Genomic DNA, 21103 nt, shown 5'->3' with positions numbered 1-21103 from the left:
ATATATGCTTTGCAAATCGTATAGATCGTCAGTATTGTACGGCGTATTTATTTTTGTACGACCATAAATGAAAAGTATGATATGTGCTTTGTTATTTGTATGAACTTTAAATTGTGCTTGTCTTTTTCCTTTGATTGTATGACCATAAACAATTGTTAATAATGTACCAGCATAGACTCATGCATGTGTTGTTTGCATGAGTATATGTTGAAAGTTTTTCAAGTGATGTTTTAGATGCACGTGAGATGAGGTGTAGGTTTTTATAAGTTATTTGAACTTGTTCCTGCTCTTTTTGAGCGTAATTGTTGTTATGTAAAATGAGTTTGTCAAATGCTGCTCAAATGAATAAATACATGGAAATGGAATGTATTAACTGATATGACACAAATAGAGTTTGGTTGATACTTCTTTATTACAATGTTTCTTTTTTTGTGTAGGAGTGAGAGATTAGCTAAAGAAGCAAAGTAATATATTTAATGATCTGTAATAGACTTAATGGCAAACTGAGAGATTGAGAAAGAGATCTATTGAAATATCCACTGCTCCCTCCTGCTGGGTTCTCAGACATGCCTGGGTTAACAGTGGGACCGCCCTTTCCCATTTGGGAGACACTGATTGGTTCTCACGCTCACTAAGGTTAAGCTCAAAAGAATCCGGCACACCTTTTGTGTTTAACTCCCTTGTACTGTATACTAAACTAATTTTAATCCCACTGTCAAACATGTCAAACATGGGATTGTTGGAAACCATATGCTTTTCTTTAGCCTTGATGTTTTTCACTCAGGTAAATTTGATCATTTCACAAAGTAGAAACAGCAACAATTTTACAATGTAGATATTTTATAGATGTTTTGTTTGAAGAAAAATATGTTTTAAGATGGCTTTTGCTTTCTTTTACAGATTCATCACAGTGCAGAAGGTAAGAATGTAGAGTTGTAACTGTTTATGTTGAACATGAATTTCACAAGGTACAGGAATGAATCTGATCACTAATCACAAATTGTTTTTTGTTGTAATTTTTAGCGATGGACTATTTGTGAATATGTAGATATGTTTGTTTAATGATATATGGGTAATTAATTGTATTATTAGTTGTACGTAAAAAAGCTAAATCGGTAGTGATTAAAGGGGTAGGATAAAATAAGTTTACACTTCTTCCTGCTCCTTTTTGCACATGTAAGTTAGGTGTTGGGGATCATATCAATGGTCTATTTCTGCTGTTGTAATTCATAATCTTTCTTTTTTTGTTTTTCAAACTGTTGTTCTTTTGTCATTTTACATGTTCAAAATAAAGACATCAATCAATCGGACCTTTCACAAATTTTGATTCAGTGTGTTCAGTGAATTTTCGTACATGTTTTCTGTAGTGAATTTTTGCTCAGAATTTCGTAAAGTTTTATCCCCCGCCACAAAATGTGGAAGGGGGATATTGGTTTGAACTCTGTCCATCCGTACGTCCATCCGTCCGTCCGAGTTAAATAGGACAGCTTTTCTCAGAAACCGCTTAAGATATACGATAACCAAATTCGGTGTGTGGCTTTGGGCTATCAATAACTTGATGGAGTTCGAAAATGAGAAGCACGCTTTTATTTTTTCAGGAGTCATTGCCCTTTTTCTGTTTTTTTTATTCTGAGGTATCTTCAAAGGGGACAATTATTCTCTGAAACCATTTAAGATACGATAACCAAATTCACTGTGTGGCTTTAGTGTATCAATTGATGAAGTTTGAAAATGAGAAGCGCGCAGTTATTTTTTACGGAGTTGTTGCCCTTGTTCCATTTTTTGGACTCTGTTCAAGGTATCTTCGAAGTGGACACCTTTTCTCAGAAACCGTTTAAGCTAGGATAACCAAATTTGGTGTGTGTTTTATATTCTGATATGATCATATTTTCTTATGATACATCTAAGTTCTTAGATTTAAGATATTTAGGAAAAGGTTGTGAGTTATTATGACAACCAATATGGCGGGGGATGTTGATGACTTTGTCTTCTTGTTCTTATTTGTTTTAAATAAGCAACTGACCTCAAATATCACCTCTATTGTCACTCTTTCAGCTCTTCCCCAGTGCAGAATCCTGTCAGCTACTGCATCGGGAGCTTCATCCCTTCTGGTGCAATGGGAAAGCTATCCTGGGGCAACGAGCTACCTTTTAGATCTGCGGAAGAAAAACTCTCCAGGCTCTGCTCCGGTGGTCACATCCATCCCGCAATCCACCACCATCAAGGACGTCCAGGGTTTGAGTCCAGGAACAGAGTACAAAGTCACCCTCAAAGTATTTATGTACTACTATGTGGAGTGCGTGAACACAACAGAAGCTTTCACAGGTACTTATATCAATCTCTTAACCTAGTAAAGGCTGAATCATGAAATAATTGACAGATTATTCCAATGTTTTTAAACTGGTCTTAATGCTCAAATATTGTTCTTTTTTCTTTACCAACAAAAACATAAGAAATAACCAACCTGTCAACAAATTGGTAAAATTTTTAGTGCTATTTTCATGCAACAATGAGATATCCATCAATAGAATGGGCACGGTGAAGTCTGTAACATAACATTTAACTTATTTTCCTTAATTTTGTGGTAAAAGTGGCCTGCACAATGCCATGCAATTTTATTTAGTTTACTTGAAAAAAGAAAATTAGAAAAACACTTTTTGTTGCTTGTAAAATGCATGAACTGCAATAAATTGTTTGATTTGGGGTTACATGAGTTCATATACCTGCTGTATCAAATCTTATACACCATTTTAAACATGGTTATAGCAAAACAGAGATAATGAAATATAAATCTGTCACACTGCATCAACCCAGTAACTGTTCTTATTGATGTTTCAGTAAAAATGTAACTTTAATCTTTTCAAAATTGGAGAAGTTCTTCCTCTAAAACTACATGTGCATCTTTCCTCATAAATGACAGATATTGTAGAGTTGTCGTAAAGGCAACTAATCACTGCCCCATTGTGGATAAATCTTGTATTGCATGTATTTGATCATATACATCTCAGTGATCATGTAGAGCAGACATAGGCAACTGGCGGCCTAATTTTCAAATTCCCAAAGTAAACGTACAAAATGACAAAAAATACACAAAACAAAAAGCAAGAACACATAAAACAAAATACATAGAATTACAAAATATAGTAAAATACGCAGAAAATACTCAAAGAAAAATACAAAACTACAACAAAAATGAACAAAACAACAACAGCAATGCACAAAATTACTCAGAAATTATCTAAAGTTACAGAAAATTACAACAAAAGTACACAAAAACCACAGTACTGTACTCACAAACTAGCAAAACTACAACAGAAATACATAAAAATTACTCCAAAAATGTATTTTACAGGAATAGATACACTAAAGAACAACAGAAATGCACAAATTTCCTCACAACTAGCAAGTCAACAACAAACATACACAGAATGACAGAAAAACACACAAAATTACTATAAACACTATTTGTTCTTTCCTATATTAATGCTCAAATCACTCATTCTTCTAAATGCTGACATGAATGTTGATCACGTGGCCCTCCGATCAAACAAACATATTTTTGTGACCCCACTGTGATAAAAGCTGCATTTCCAAAAACTCATGTATCAAATATGATAAATTTAGCATCATAGGGTTAAAACTCCTTTAGATTTCAGTATTCTGTGCGCCACAATGCTTTTTTTCTCCTCTGTTTTATTCTACAGTCCCCGATAAGTCGCAGATAGTCATGGGTCAAGCTTTGTCCAGCACTTCAGTCTTCTTAAAGTGGAGCCTGGTGCCTTCTGCGGACTGGTACCAACTGGAGGTGTACTCGCATACCGCAGGGCTCGTGCTCAGCTTCAGATACACTAACATCACTGAGGCGGTGGTGAGGGACTTGCAGCCATCCACAGACTACGACTGCTACATCTACACTGGCAATGTTGCCGGTTTGGGCAAAGCCAGCAAAGTGAGGACCATCACAACCTGTGAGTAACCACATTAAACCCATGTGTTTTAAGAGGTGTTCAAATAGCTCCAAAAGTTGATGAACTAAGACCCACAGAAAGATTTGGTAAAAACACAACGTGTTTTCCCTAATGCAGGGGTGTCAAACTCATTTTAGTTCAGGGGCCAAATACGGACCAGTTTGATCTTGAGTGGGCCGCAAATTAAACGAGTAATTTCAACATTAATTTGCCCTAGCTTGCATTTTATATAAATAATAGTAAGTAAAGAATGTAAGGAAACTACAATATCAAAGCAATGAATGACAACTATCAATCCCTGTGAAGAATTTTTGTTTAATTTGAAGACATTTTGTGAAATTTTTAAGGAAAATTACAGGATTTTGGAAAAATTTAAGACTTCTTTCAAAAATTTGAGTTTAAAAATAACTGCCATCATGTAATGTAAGCATGGGAAAACTAGTAAACAAGTAAATGGTAACTAACTGTAATTCAAGTACCAATATCAAAAAAGTGCTATGTTTATTATCAAACTGGGTAATTTTTCCCATAAGTGAAATGCTCTAAAAGAGACAGACATTTGTAAATATTTGGTTATTTGGGCGATTGGTGACTAAGTTGGAGTTTGAAGCAAGTCTAGTATTGTACAAGTGGATATGATGGGAGTATTCGAGCTTTTCTTGAAATAATCTTGGTTGACCAGTTAAAATAATCTTGTTCATAAATAGTAGTAAATTATAATGCATTTTAGTTTTAATGAGGGGCCATGATAAGGTGCAGTACATAACAGTGATACTGATCCTGTAGGGACACCTCAAAGGACACCATTTCCTCACTGAATGAATTTATGTTTTGTTTCTAATGGTTCAATGGATGTTTGTGGCGATTTAATGAAGTGAGTGCATACCTGCGATACAGTTTGTGTGAATTAAATAAATCTTTGCCTTTCTTTTTCAGTGGTCCGGCCCCCAGATGGGATAGAAGCAACACAGACGGGTCAGGATACGGCCAGAGTGACGTGGCAGCCCGTTCAGAACGTCCTCTTATATCAAGTGAAAATTGAGGACATGGACGACCCCACTATCCTGCCTTCCGTGCACAACATCACAAAGACAATGCTGGATGTGAACGGCATCCTTCCCTGCTCCAACTACTTAATATCAGTGTCCTCATACAACAAGTTCCTGGTGCCGAGCGAGGCCAGGAACTACACGTACACCACCAACAGTAAGTTCGTTCTCTATTTCACGGAACCTGCGATTGTGATCTGGTCGGCCATTTTGTCTTTGGAATCACTTTCAGTAGTGATGAACACAATCCTCCAAGCAGAAAGGATTCTGATGCCATGAGAAGTCAAGTGTCTTTAGGGCTTACATAAAAACTAACAGGAATATTGTACTTTATTTTATTTTTTTTCTATCAGAATACAGTGACAAGAACCTATATCGCAGACATGGGCCCTCGGTCTAATTTTATGCGGGCCTCAAAGTAAACGGACAATGTGACAGAAAAATACACAACACAAAAGCAAAAATACATTAAAAAATACAAAGGATTGCAACATCGCAGAAGTAAAATACAAGAAAAACATGGAAAATATTCCAAAAACACACAAACTACTACTACAAAAATGACAACAGTAATACAAAAAAATGACTCCAAATAACACAAAATGACAAAAAATTTACAAAACTACAGAAAATTACAACAAAAGTAAAAAAAGACAAGAAAAACACTAATAATTACTCTGAAAACCCATATTACTAATAAACAAGCAAAACGACAACAGAAATACACAAGAATTAATCCTAAAAAATGCAAAATGACAACATGAATACACAATATGGCTCCAAAAACATACATTTTAGAGGAAAAATACACAAAAAGACAACAGCAATGCACAAAATGCAATCATAACAAGCAAGACAACAACAAACATACACAGAATGACAGAAAAACACACAAAGTTACAATAAAAACTCTTCTTTCCTATGTTCACCCTCAGATTGGTCATTATTCTAAATGCCGACATGAATGTTGATAATATGGCTCTCAGATCAAGCAAACACATTTTTTGTGGCGACCGCTCTGATAAAAGTTGCCCACCTCTGCTATATAGACTCCTTAACTGTCATATGTCAGGTTTCAAATGTAAAAACTAAACATGTTGACTGTGTTTCTGCAGAGCTGACTCCAGTTTCTTCAGTATCTGTGGACTATTCGTGCACGGCCAATTCCGTCAGGGTGTCGTGGTCGGCTGTTTTTGGAGCCGACACCTACAAGGCTATGGCCATCGGTGAAAATGGCACGAAGATGTCATGCACGAGCCAAACCACCCACTGTGACATCACTGGACTGAAATGTGGTCAGGAATACGTGGTGCACGTGACACCCATTTCGGAGAACTGTGAGAACGTGGTCAACGCCACGCTGGCTACGTTTCACACAGGTGAGAACGAGAATAACGACAGACGTCCGTTTAAAACTAGTTTGTTGCAGATTCTTCACAAATGAATTGCTTTTTGGTGAAATTAAGACACAAACAAAATCCAAATTAAGATGGAATTAATACATTAAGATGGAATTAATACATGCTTCACGTATTTGTTACTAATTCCATATAATCAGTAGCAAATATTAAAGTACAATTGGTCTATTGTAGTTATATATGTGGATATAGTATTGTAGTTATATATGTGGATATAATAATATTTAACTTAAACCAAGTTGAATTTCCACTAGAATCTAAGAAGAAACTTCTAAAAGTCTTCAAAATAGAATTTCGTTTCATTTAGAAATCCCACTTGACAATATTTTTTTACGGAAGCTCAGTGCATTCACTGAAGAAAAAAAAGTTTAGGTTTTTCTGATGAAAAAAACCAAGTGAATAAAAAAAAAATTGCCCTGTTTTTTTTGGAAATATTTTTTGTTTTTTCTGAATTTCCTATAAAAACTTATCTCATCTACTCAGAGAAAACAAAAATATTTCCTATGAAAATGATCTCATTAATTCAGACAAACCACAAAGATATTTCTTGTAAAGACAGAAAAACAGGACCATATTTTACTTTTTTTTTTAATCAATACAGAAAAACCAAAAGTCTTTTTTCTTCTTCTGATTGCAATAAACTTCCGTACAAATATCATACATGGAGGAAAATGAAGCTCTTAAAAACCATCAAGTTGACTAAAAGGACATAATTCCCAATGGTAAATATAGAATTTTGGTCCAAAAAAAATGAAGTCACAAAACCCTGCAGTGAAGCTCCACCCGGACTCCGACATTTTGTGTGCGTAGGTGATTCTTTAATTTCGTGGAACCACACCCGTGATTCACATTGTGAACCGTGAGGGTGGCGTGGCTTGGACGACACTGAATGGGATTTTAGGAAACCTGGCTATTATTGCATGACAACCATGCAGGCATTTAATACCTTCAATTTAATACAAAACCTTAAAAGTTCATCAAGTGATCAAACAGCCTAAAGGCACAAGATGCATTTTGGATATTGTGTTTGGTGGTAACAAAGCTGCACTTGACCTCCATAACCTTTGTATCAGGTATCTCAATTGTTTGCAATTATCCACATGTTTAGTTTTATGAATTACATTTAGATTTATTTAAAAATGGAACATCATATTGTCTCTGTATAAGCCTTTTCACACTTTGAAAATGTGTATGAGCGAACTCAGGGGGGTCATAGGTCGAGAGGGATACACTGTAAACGTCAACAAGCTCGTTCACATTGTTGATATTTCCAACCTAACAACGTTTGTAATTTTATTCCAGAGATCGTTAGTGTTTTAATAGTGTTTATATTATTAATGTTACACATATTCAGACTCAGGGGTGACCAGGGTTTTCCACTGATGCCACTTTTGGCCGATCCGAGCACTTTTAAAAACCGATGGGAGCAGCTCAGCAGCAGTATGGAAGCAAGGGCAGTCCTCTCGCTTCCACACAGGTGACCCCTAGTGGACAAAAACGCCGACTACTGGGTCTCCAGCAGGCGGAATTCAGACTCTACCCAGGAATGATGCACATATCCGAGCAATTTTTTAAAACTGATGTTAGAAGCAGTATCAATGCTTCAGACCTCCTCTGTTTCCACACTCCTTCTCCCAAGCTTTTAACTTATGTATTTTCTCTGTTTACTTTTATTGTTGTTCGTTTTTTTCCTGACTTGTGTAGTTGTTTTAACAACTGTAAAGTGTCTTTCAGTTTTTGAAAAGTGCCTATAAATAAAATTTATTTTTATTATTATTGATGGAAAAGTGAGATTTCCGAGTGTGAAAAGGACAGTATGAGTTTTCACTTTGAAAAGTAAATTTACAAGGTACACCATTTACTAACTGGGTTCAGTATTATTTTATTAAGCTATTATTTTAATACAATTTACAAATTTGAAGGAAGTGCACAATGTGTACAGACCGATAAGTGAAACCGTACTGATCACCTCATTGATCACTGTTTAAAAAGCAGGAAAAACCTGAATTTTCAGCTCGTGTTCAGCATTAGCTTTAGCAGCTAACTCGACAGTTCTGCCTTGGAGACCAATACCAAGTTTCCACAAAAATATTTCAAAGAATCAACGCTCCAACGGGAAAAATAATCTAAATCTCAGTCAAACTCGCTGTCAGCCAAGGCAAGTTTATCCCTCTTGACCATTGACCTCATGCATGAGATATGAACAAGAGCAAGATTTCCGTGTGTGCCCCCCAGGGCTTAGTGTTGGGTCCAAATTTGTTTATCATGACATATATATATATATATATATATATATATATATATATATATATATATATATTAATGATATGATAAGAAAATTGCTTGACAAAAATAAATGATCACTAAATTTGAACAAAACAAAAATAATGTCATGAAACTGTACAACATGCAATGAAATACAGGTACAAATAGATGGTAAAGAAATGGTTCTTCAGAGGTATTTTGATATAATAATAATTAGCACAATGTGTTTGCTTGGTATTTGGAGTGAAATGTTATTGCATGGTTTCTGTGTGAGTATTATATTGCATTGATTGTTTATTCACATTATTGTTTTGAAATTGTTAGTAAATTGAGACTGTTAACATTTAAGATAGGAAATCTAGAAAAAAATTAAAGGGTTAAGATTAGACAAGTTTATACTTGCAAACTGAAAATGCAAGATTTTGTTCTGTTATTATTTCTTGATGTTAAATTTATGTTATTTTAATTATTTGATTCATCAAAATAAATCAAATCAAACATTTCTCCATTATTACAGTATTAGGAAGTGTGTTTGGTTTGGGGTCAACTGGGATTCCCGTTGGTGTTTCCAAGCCCAAGTTTTGTTCACACGTTTTTTTTTTTTTTAACAATCACTCTGGAAACTGGGTCTCCTTTTGAGCACCACTGTATACTGTATGTATCACATTGTGTTGCTCACAGTCACCTAAGAAAGTTCCTGTGTTTGTGTGAAACATGAAACTGTGCTCAGTGAAAAGCAATAATCTTCAGTATCAGGGCGTTTTGAGTCAAAAAGAAACTGAGAAGGAACACTTTATATTGATGTGAACATTTACTCGGATTTATTGTTATTTTCTTTTTTAACTTCTCATGCATGGGGTGCTGAATGTAAAAACTCGATCACTTTTTTCATAGCCGGCATATTTTTTTTCTCTCATTTTTCTCTCATTTATTTTATTTTAATGTGTAAAGCTAAATGTTTAGAAATTATGCAAAGCATACTTTTTATATTTTCTAAACATTTAGCTTTACACTTGACGATTTAACATTTAGATTTAACATTTATATTTAACTTTTACATTTAGATTTAACATTTATATATAACTTTTACATTTAGATTTAACATTCACATTTAGATTTATTTTTCATGTTTACACATTTTTAGCAATGATATAGAACATGCTGTTTTGCATGAATTTGTCTCAAATGAAAGAAAAATGAGCTAAATTTGAGGAAAGTGAGCTTAATGTTCAAAAGATGTCTGCTATGAAACAGTGACCGAGTGTTTACATTTGGCACCCCATACATACATACATGTGGCTTTTTGTGGAAAGTAGAGTGTGATGATGCATTCATGTCTGAATAACTGTACAAATCTGATCTGTCTTCCAGTGCCCTGTCCTCCCGGGAACCTGAATTTGGTACGAAAATGCAACAAAGATGTCATCCACTTCTCATGGAGCCCCACTGACAACGCTGACCATTACTTTGCACAAGCAGTCGACTCCCTGGTATAACATTTATGAAAAAATACTGCTACCTCTGCGTGAAATGTTGTTTATGTTTATGGCAACACAGAAATAATTTGTGTAATGGGCTTGTTAGAGCCCGATATGTAACAACAACCCAAAATATAACAGACCAGAATTCTTATCAAAAAAAATGTACCGGTAATAAATCCCGAAATGTAATAACTGGTGGACTGACGCCCTGTCCATGGTCTACCCCGCCCAGCGCCCAATGAGAGCCGGAGATTGGCACCGGCAGACTTCCACGACCCTGACAAACAGGAATAAGTGGGTCTAAAAACGGATGGATGGATGCATGTAATAACTGGTCAATAATAATAAAAATGCTGAGTCCAAAACGCAAAAACCTTATGCCCTTTTTATATAAATAAACGCTATGTATATATATATAAAGTAGGGAAAAAAGTTACCAAAAATGTCAATATTCTCCAAAATGCATTAATTATACAGTCTATACAATAAGTTCTTTAACCCATTAATCATTGACTCACTCTGTGATGTAATCAAATTAATACGCTATTGGGGGAAAAACGTTTTGTAGTAACAAAAAGTTATTACATAGTATATACACAGTATACATTGTAATATATATAGTATATTACTTAGTATATATAGTTTATGTTTTGGTCTCAGCACTTTTGTTACATTATTGACCAGTCGTAACATTTTAGGTTTCATTAAAACATTTTGCTCATCACTTTTGTTATAATATTGACCAGTTATTACATTTTGGGCTTTTTATATATAACAATTCGGGTCGTTGTTACATATCGGCCTCTAACACGGCTCTCCCACATTTGTGTCGTTTGGTATTTTCCATTATGGCGGCTACCCTTCTGCCCACAAAAAAACAATACAAGCAACAAGTTGGTCAAGAGGAGGATTGACTACATGTGTGTCTCTGGTTCAAGCAGATTTAGTTACAGTCACAAAGATTGGGCCTCAGGCTAAAATGCAGCTTGTTAAGAAACACATGTTCTCTTTGTATTTATAGATGTACAGTATGTCTTTGGGACTTATTCCCTGAAGTATTCCTTGATTTTATTAGACTTATTGGGTTTTCTAATTTATTTATTTATTTATTTGTTTTATGTGATTATAGAATATCCTTGTTTAAAGCTAAAATGTATGTAACCCATAAATGGGTCAGTTTTTCTCATACCTACTGTTGCTGACTATTGTTTTCTGTTTGTGTAATATCACGTCAAGCCTTTTCTAACAGTTCAAATTACAAAATAAGTCATAAAATACGGTATGTAATACTCAGGGCTGCAATATCTGTGTCATAGTGGAAGTGAAAAACTTCGGGACACTCCTAGAATCACATAATAAAGTTGATTGGTTGCCTCTGTCTTTTAGAGCAGTGATTCTCAACTGGTGGGTCGGGACCCAAAAGTGAGTCGCGGACATGTACTGGGTGGTCAAAAATAAATACTTAATTTCTTTCATGTTGGGCTTGTCTTTTATTTTGAAAGAAACTTTTATTTTGATATGAATGTTGCACAGGAAAATATATAGATTTATGTTTCAAAAAATATTCCATGTTTGTTTTTGAAAAACTAAAGATTGGTTGGTTGCGATTGCGATTTAAAGAACATGGCAAAATGTGGGTCCCAGGGTGAGACCAGTTGAGAACCCCTGTTTTAGAGAGTAATTTATTTTGTCTGATACCTATTATCAAAGAGGTGATGAGTTTCCATTCACTCTTTTGAGCATTTATCTGTTTCTTTTCCAGGGAAGAGTTCACCCCTGCTTGACTGAAGATGACTTTTGTAACTTCACACGTGTGGTGTGTGGACGGCGCTACGACTTCAGCGTTTACTCCATAACCGGGGGGTGTAACAGCGATATCAGCTCCACAGTGAGCATTCACACTGGTGGGTCATACCAACACAACACCTCAAAGTTTACATGAAAAAAACTTTGTTTCAGAGCTACGATAGTTTTGCTTATTATAGGATTTTGTCATCAGAATGAAACTGAAAAATATTTCAAAGCTCATAACCCTAACCCTAACCATAACGGAGTAAAAGCAGTGGTTCCCAACCTTTTTTGGAACATGACCCCAATTTTTTTGATAGCAAAATTTTCACATGGGGTCCCTACCCTGAGTTTGAAAGTCCCTGTTGTAATGTTGTCCTTCCTCTCCGTAGCTCCCTGTATTCCCCACAATCTTCAAACATCGGCCAACTGCAGCTCAGACGTCCTGCTCAGCACGTGGGATCACTCTGAGGGAGCTCACCGCTACACGGTGAACGCAGTGGGTAACAGGAGACACAGCAACTACAGCTGCACCTCCATCACCAACAGCTGTGCCATGGAGGGCCTGTCCTGTGGAGAGCATCTGAGCATCAACATCACAGCTTTTGACAGTGAATGTGCCAGTCCGCCATCCATGGGGCTCTCAGCAGAGACAGGTTAGGAAGAACTTCTTTCCTGAAAAACTTGAACACGTTTTATACAGTATATGTATATATATATATATAACTTTTGTTTTCTCATGACAAAAATGTCAAATTTTCCGATGGCTGTCAATGTAAATGAAACAGAATTCTAACTTTCTCCTCGTTCAGTCCCATGCGCTCCCTACAACGTGACGGCCGTGAAGGATTGTGGGAGCGACGCCCTCGACGTGACCTGGAGCATGGACAGTGGGGCACTTTTCTATGTTGCCGTGGCAATGGACGGTACCGGCTCGATTCACAGCTGCAACTCCATGATCGAATCCTGCAAGATTGTTGGCTTGAAGTGCAGCACACATTACAACATCTACGTCATCGCCTCCAACTTCATGTGTAACAGCACCAAGAGCGAGACGGTTACCACAGAGACAGGTAACGTGGGGGGATTCTAGTTGGTTTAACAAAAAGTAAAATAATATATCCTTATGCATTCTTGATCCACATCGGGGTGTGATGTCAATACTCTGAGTAACAAGGCCATTAAATCTCTCATCTGGACTTTGTAGATCGACCTTTGAAGGCCTGTGCAGTGTCTGTCACACTGACGGTACACCCCACTGCTGTCAGACCTCCCTTTCACATGTCCTGTACCACTTCACTACTCTATTATATGCTTTCTCTAAATCCACTAAGCATTCTCAATGCAAATGTTGCACTGCTGCGTTCTTTTATGCCATGAAGTTGAACTGCTGCTCACTGATGGTCTTAACCTACTACTATAAGTACTACTTATTACCACAGCTTCATGGATCACCTTAATGCCTTTGTAGTTACAACAGCTCTGGATTATCCCACGTCATTGATGTGTTCGAAATCGCCTACTAATGTACTATACACCAGTGGTTCCCAAACTGTTGACAATCCCATACCCCTTCAGACATTTCACCCGAAGTCATGTTCCATGTACCCCCTGCTCCTGCACACTTAGAAAACATAATAATGTAATGTCATACATAATGTAGCCCTACATCAAAATTTGTCCCTGAATTTTACTGATCCTGTTGAGGATATATAATAAGAATAATAATCTGTAAGCACACAAGAAAACATCAGAATTATCACCCTATTTAAGGGATGTAACGTTTCACTCAACTCCTGATACGATTCGATTCATGATACTGGGTTCACGATACGATTCTCTCACAATTTATTTTACAAAATGAGACTGTAGACAAATGATGACTGAAAACTATTCCTTTATTTTATTTGGGGAAAAAAATAGATAATACTGTACTATTTTCCTTTTATTTTTCATTGTCAAAAGAATCCATTGACAAACTATTCAAAACAATGCAATTTAACTAAAAATAAATCTTGAATGAAATAAATAAATAAAGGAATAATACAAATGAAGAAGAAGCCTGTTCATTTAAATTCTGGTTCTATAGTAAACAATGCAAAACTTTAAAAGTGCAACTAAAGATGTATTTTGTGCCTTAACAATTGGACTTGTAAAAAAAAAAAACACTCATTGCACTGTATTTACGTCAGATATTTCCTTGGACCAGCAGAGGGCGCTGGTAACCCAGTGGTCGGTTGGCATGCAGATATTCTTGCAGTGAAGAAGAGATGCTATGCGCTAGCAGACAGAGCTAATAGAAAAATGTGACTTTTACAGATATTCACATAATATTAAAGAGATTCTTTCGGTGCTAAAGGGGTAAAGAATAATTTATGAACATGTTTAAGAGTAGAAGGCGGACAGAAAGAAAGTAGTAGCAGATTCCGCCCGCTGCCAACACTTCTGGACAAGAGAAAATAAAATTAAAAAGTACTGCGATTCAATTTTCACAGTATCGATGTGAACCGTGATACCTATGAATCGATTTTTAACTGCCCTACGATTAATCGTTACATCCCTACTCGATTTATTTAATGAACTAGCCTGCTGGCAGTGAGGAGCAATTTATTTTTGAAAACATTAGGTGATTGAACATATAGCAGTAATACAACATCGTCGTCATCCTGAAACTTGGGACAACTTTAATGAGAATGGCGAGGTTGAGAGAATGCACAGAACTCTGCAATGTTTGGCTGAATTTGAGTCTCAGTCTAAAATCATTCACACAAAGTCTTGCTCTGTATTTTATTTTCACATTTGTCAAAATTGAAAAACCACTTTCACACAAGTACGTGGTGGCAAAGGGCATCAAAGACTTGATAACATGCTTTGCTTGTACAAAGCAATGTAGCTCATGTCATATTTGCATTTTTTAAAAATAAGATGTGTCTGTCACCACTCGAGGGCAGTCTTACAGAGGCCAATAATAGGTGGCAATGCATGGAGGCTCTTGACTGCTGCTCTATTCATATTCTGGTTTCCAATGTTGTCATGCTGTTTTTAATTTGTATTTATGTACCACCGTGACAATTTGTGTACCCCTGAGGGTACCCGTACCCCACTTTGGGAACCTAGGCTATACACTACATACTCAATGAGTATATACTGTCTAATAGCTACTATTAGTATGATTAGGATGGTGACCGTTCCCACTGAAGTATCCCAAGTTTCCCAAGATGCACAACAATAAAAACCTGAATCACACTGAGGCTAAATATCTGTGTTGATTCTCCACCTTTGAAAGTTCTGAAAACATTTTAAGTGAGAAAGTGACCAAGTAGAATATCAACATGTGCTCATTTAATCCAACTCACAAAAACATATTTCATGCTGACATTTCAGAGATTTTCAGAGAACACGCCATTGTGCTACTGACTATACTTGGTTAACTTCAAAATAAGAGCCCAATTAACAAAAGCATTAAAAACTAATGGAAGACAAGAAGAGATGCTTTTTGTTTTGAAAAGGGGATGTTTGACTTTTAGTTTGAAGCCAGTCCCAGAACCATTTTACATACTGATTTTGATGTCATGCTTAGTATGAGTAGTACGTTAGTATTACATTTCCAACACAGCCCTGGTCTGGCCCACTTGAAACTGCTGTAAAATAATGAGTTTAACATCCTTGTTTTTCATGGAGGAGTTTTGCTGCTATAGTGAAAGAATCCAGGACATGAGGCGATGATTAGTATTGCAACAGAAGAGAATTATACTTCCGTTCTGTATATTTGGGTTGATTTCACATGATGTGAAGCAGCTGCTGATATTAGATATTTCTTTATCACTAAAGTTTCCTGCCTTTTATTTTTTCTCCAGCCACCTGTCCACCTGACACCCTGAGAGCGTCCCTGGACTGTGCCTCCAACGAGGCTTTGATTTCCTGGAACGGCGTGCCACAGATGAACTCCTTCACGGCCACCATCGTGGATCAAGATGACAGTCTTCTCAGCTGCAGCTCCACCAACACCAGCTGCAAAATACCCGACCTGAAATGTGGACAGCGCTACATGGTCACCCTCAGCGCCCATGACAGCATCTGCACCAGCATGCCCTCGGAGCCCATTTACATAGAGTCTGGTATGAACTTTAGACTGAAATATGTCATTTATCAGCCTCTTTTATTGGAATTATTCCAAATTCATCCTTCCATCTCTATGAAAACACTGGAGGAAGTCGTTAAGAAGTGGCTAACACTTACACACAGAGGTGACAAAAGTACTTGTCTGAAGTACTCAAGTAAAAGTTTAGATACAAATTGACTCTGGTAAAAGTACAAATATTGAAGATGCTCCCTTACTTGAGTAAAAGTAAAAAGTACATGCAACTAAATGTATTTAAGTAAGAAATGTAAAAGTGAAACAAATGTCCCTTCAATAAAAAAACAGGGTTTTTACTAATTTATTTATTTATTGGAGGATATGCCCCTTGAGATGGAACAGCAAATTCCATTTAGATAACATGTTTGTTTTTTAAGAACTCTTAGAATACTGGTACATGGAAAAAGTGAAATCTGTTTCCTTTGAACACATGGAGAATTTAGCACTCAATTTGTATTTAAAATGTATCCAAAAAAAGTGCTAATGCTCAATAGAACCCAGAGCAGCTTTGGTTTAACATTTTTAAAAACTTGTACAAAACTGTTACATGAAAATAAATGTCATATGTTGCCCTTATCAACACCTGGAGAATTTAGGACTCATTATAGATAAAATATTTGAAATAATAATAATCAAGCTTCTCTTCCAGCTTTGCAGTTGTTGGTTTGCTTCTTTCTACGTCTTGACGTCATCTTCGAAGGTCTCAAAACTAACAAGCTAATTTTTAAAATGTAAGGAGAAGAAAAGTAAAGATATTTGTTTCAAAAAGTAAAGAGTGAAAGCAAAAAGTCACCAGAAAAATAAATACTCAAGTAAAGTACTGATACAAAAAAAAAAAAGTACAGTAGCAAAGTATTTGTAGTTTGTAACTTGTCACCTCTGCTTACACTCCTTTGCATTTCTTTCTCCATAGTTCCCTGTGGTCCAGCCAACATTCAGACTGATGTGGGCTGTGAATCCGGTGGTTTATCCATCAGCTGGGACCAAGCTTCCAACGCTGAGGGCTACACAGTAGTGATCTCAAACACCAGCACACACATGACCTTCAACAGCACGGAGCCTGTGCTCAGCATTGACACACTAGGGTGTGGAAAGGAGTACGCAGTGAGCGTGACGTCCTTCATCAACACCTGCACCAGCTTTGCCGCAGAGACAACTATCAGGGAAGGTGGGACAAGTATAAAAACTTTCCCTTTGTGTCCTTTCTCTTCACTGTTTATCATGTTTGCTTGTATGAATGTACGGTAACTCACTGGCCAGGTTGGTTCTCAACCAGTGTGGTTTCAAAATACATCATCATCTCCTTTCAAACCATTTTATTGTAAAAATGAAGTTGTTTTATTACACTATTGGGCCTTTTTCAGTGACATGCAGTGAGGTTCATGATTGGTCAGGTATTCTGGAGTCAGGTGCACAAATATATGAATCCAATAGAAGCTTTAATGCATTCATTTAAAAAATATATAATTTCATATTTGTAAATATGGAGCAGTTACGTCATTGTACTTTTATTTTTATTCATTTTTATTTTGCAATTGCAAGAAGATTGCATTGGTATGGTATGAGTCTGAATGTAAGAGAATGTAAGAGCTGGATGAAAGACTCAAAACAAAACAAAACGCTAGCTTAGCCCTTTCCATACAACCAAAGATAGGGTCTGTAGACTCTGTACATGCACAAAATTAACCAAAACACATTTCTAAGATAAGATAAGATAAGGTAAGATATCCTTTATTCGTCCCACAAAGGGGACATTTTCACAGTTTCAGCAGCAGTTAGATAGGAATATACAGTATATATAGATGGGCCTTTACACAGTACAGATAGAAAGAGGGAAAAACATGTTGCAAAAAAAGAAATTGCACAATAAAACTGAATATATATATATACAAATATATAAAAACAGAATATATACATATACACACTAGAATTCCTGACTTGTGTCAGTGGATTTGCTGCCAATGTTCTGGTTGCACACAACAGTCTTCTATACAGTCTTATATATGTAAACATACCTTGTTCACACTTTCAAAGTCCATAACTTAATTTTTTTTTTGTATTTATCTATTTTTTTTAAATGTTAAAATGTTTTATATTTATTTTAGTTTTTAATTTCTAATTCATTAAATAATTAATCAATATTTTTCTCTATTGTTTTTAAGTGCATAACTTAATGTTAACTCTACTCTGGCGTCATTTATACTCACCATTCGGCAAATATCTGCAAAGCAAGTTTTTTTTTTTTTTGCTCATTTCAAATTTTTGGCACAAAAGTCAGGTAGATTAACTTTGCAGCAAAAAAAAAAAAGAAAGTGTCTGTTTGTAGGTTGCCGTACGGACAACTCCCGGTGCTATTGATACGTTCACCAAAGAACAAGAATATAGCGTGTTAGGATTAGGTTTAAGTTTAGGGTTAAGGTTAGGTTATAACCCAATATCGCAACAATTTTTAGGGTTAGGGTTAGGGTTAGGTTTAGTCTTAGTCACGTGACCTAAACTGGCCAAATAGGGGCACTGCGTATGGATAGAATGTTGATATATTGATACGACAACCGTATGGATAGCCACTTCCAAAATAAAGTGTTGTTGAAACAATGAAAATGGATAAATATATAAGTATCTAATCATCTCTCTCCCCAGCACCATGTGTTCCCACAAACCTGATCACAACAAGGACATGTAGCCAGAGTTTTGTTGACGTCATGTGGCAGGAAAGCCGTGGGGCCAAAAACTACACTGCTGCCGCCGTGGATGTGGACGGGGGGCGATTGGAGTGTGTGTCTAATCAGACGAATTGCAGGCTGGAGGGAATCATGTGTGGCCAGGTTTATAACATCAGCGTGGCTGCTGTGGACGGCACCTGCACCAGCACCGGGAGCCCCTCAGTGAGGCTGGAAACAGGTACGAAAACAGATGGAGAAGCTGTTTAGCTCTGTGTGTGTGATTCTACATTTCTGTGCCTTTGTGTGCGCTTCCTCTGCAGAGCCCTGTCCTCCCTCTCAGCTGATGGTATCACTGTTGTGTGCCAGCAACTCTGCATCATTAACCTGGGACAGCAGCATTGGAGCAGCGTCTTACACTGGGAAAGCAGTGAGCTCAGACGCGCATATGGTCACTTGTGAGGCCGGCCTGAGCCTGGGGTGTGTCCTGGAGGGTTTACACTGTGGAAAGGAATACGGCTTCACTGTGTCGACCTCTAACGGTCACTGTCAGAATGTTGAGAGCGAGCCGGTGAAACTTACAACTGGTGAGAGACTGGTTTTATTCTGTTTTTACATTCAATACTCCCTGAACATCAAATCAAAAATGAATCTTTGTTGTTTCATTAAGATACTATGAAAAGTATTGAGTTTTTGGTCGAAGAAAGTTGTAATAGATACATGAGCAAGTTTTTTTTTTGTTTGTATTGACTTAACAGAAAATAAAAAATCTATTTGAAGGGATTTTTATTGACTAATGTTTAAGGGTATAAAAATAAATTGATTTGGCGATATATCGCAATATTTTTCAAAGAATTTCTAAAAAGATTTTTTAAATCATGTTTTTTAACAAAAAAAACAAAACATTTAATTGCACTAACATATGCATAGTACGTACACCCCCGGTCACTAGGTGTCAGTGAACCACATCACACCTCACTCCTCAATGCATTTTAGCTGGAAGTTGATAAAACATACTGGGCGCTTTTCTAGATTACTTTGTGGTTACTTTCTTTTTTTTTAACAATTCAAGAATTCAACAGAATCAGAATCTGTTGTAGAAGCAAATGTGAAACTTTTTTGAAAAATGTAATTTGACAGTTTGATAAGCATACCACTTGTTTTTGATATTGGTACATTAATTACAGTTAATACCATTTACTTGTGCTCTCAAGTTAAGAAAAATTTAAATACATTGTATTTCATACCATTTTGTACTTGCAAAGGTGAAATTTGTACATAATGATATTGAGATGTATTATCATATTGTTTGGTATTGAGATATATATATATAGTATCGTATTGTCAGATTCATGGCAATGGACACACTAATGTTTAGCTGTTTGGTGGGGAAAATATCTGAGATTGTAACAAAACAATATTCAATGAATAAAACAAAATAAAAGTAGGCGAGCAAGTCAACTTATTTGAATGTTTTAAAATGTGGATCACCTCATTTTGATGAATCGGTTCTTGTTTACATGAGATTGTGAACTTTTTTGCTAATGAAAATCTAAATGTCCTTTTTTTTTTTGCTTTAATCACTAAAGTATCATCTTTTGTCCATTTCCTCAGCTCCGTGTGTCGTTCAAAGCATGATGACCAGCCTTGACTGCAGCACTAATGTTCTGACCACCAGCTGGGAGTCCGGAGCCGTGCCAGTGAACCACAGCGTTGCTGCAGTGGCTGCGGACGGTACGGCGACTCTCCGTTGTGTTACAGAGAACTCCAGCTGTGCTCTGACTGGTCTACAGTGTGGACAGCAATACTCTGTGGTGGTCAAAGCCATCAGCAGCACATGTGAAGGACCAGACAGTGCCCCAGAGGTTGTGAACTCAGGTATGAAAGGACCTTAAGTTTAAAATTCTGATTCTAACTCGTTTCAGTACAGCGAGAGGTTTGTCTCAAAAATATTCACAAAAATGTATACGTAATTTTCACATGTATTTTTAAGATTTTTCACATGCATAATTTGTGTGTCGATGACGTTTCTGAAAAACTCAAAAACACAGGTGAAATCTAAAAAAGATATGAAAATCTAAAAAACACAGGTGAAATCTAAAAAACATGTGAAAATCTAAAAAACACAGGGGAAAATCTGATAAACACATGAAAATCTAAAAAACGTGAAAATCTAAAAAAAAAAAAAAAAAACACTTGAAATTCTGATAAACGTGAAAATCTTAAAAACTCATGTGAAAATCTTAAAAAACACATGTTAAAATAAAAAAAAAAAACACAGGTGAAAATCTGAAAAACACATGAAAATCTGAAAAACATGTGAAAATCTTATGTGA

The 21103-nt window shown here is 36.3% G+C and overlaps 1 protein-coding gene across 1 annotated transcript in view; it reads left to right on the top strand.

The window, feature by feature from the left end:
- The first annotated feature begins 651 nt into the window (after positions 1-651).
- Positions 652-21103, top strand: part of fndc7b (fibronectin type III domain containing 7b) — a 70460-nt gene continuing 50008 nt past the window's right edge. The window contains exons 1-15 of the mRNA XM_028443737.1: positions 652-784; positions 901-919; positions 2056-2325; positions 3705-3968; positions 4905-5174; positions 6133-6396; positions 10072-10190; positions 11944-12085; positions 12362-12625; positions 12782-13042; positions 15827-16087; positions 17021-17275; positions 18748-19008; positions 19091-19354; positions 20382-20645. Of these exons, the coding sequence (XP_028299538.1) occupies positions 722-784; positions 901-919; positions 2056-2325; positions 3705-3968; positions 4905-5174; positions 6133-6396; positions 10072-10190; positions 11944-12085; positions 12362-12625; positions 12782-13042; positions 15827-16087; positions 17021-17275; positions 18748-19008; positions 19091-19354; positions 20382-20645 (3241 nt within the window). The 5' untranslated portion in view covers positions 652-721. The remainder of the gene's footprint in view (positions 785-900; positions 920-2055; positions 2326-3704; positions 3969-4904; positions 5175-6132; positions 6397-10071; positions 10191-11943; positions 12086-12361; positions 12626-12781; positions 13043-15826; positions 16088-17020; positions 17276-18747; positions 19009-19090; positions 19355-20381; positions 20646-21103) is intronic.

The sequence above is a fragment of the Gouania willdenowi genome, chromosome 4 (genome assembly GCF_900634775.1).
Source record: "Gouania willdenowi chromosome 4, fGouWil2.1, whole genome shotgun sequence".
In the NCBI taxonomy this organism is placed as follows: domain Eukaryota; kingdom Metazoa; phylum Chordata; class Actinopteri; order Blenniiformes; family Gobiesocidae; genus Gouania; species Gouania willdenowi.
Note: the sequence above shows the minus strand (reverse complement) of the source record. Positions and strands in the feature narration are given on the sequence as shown.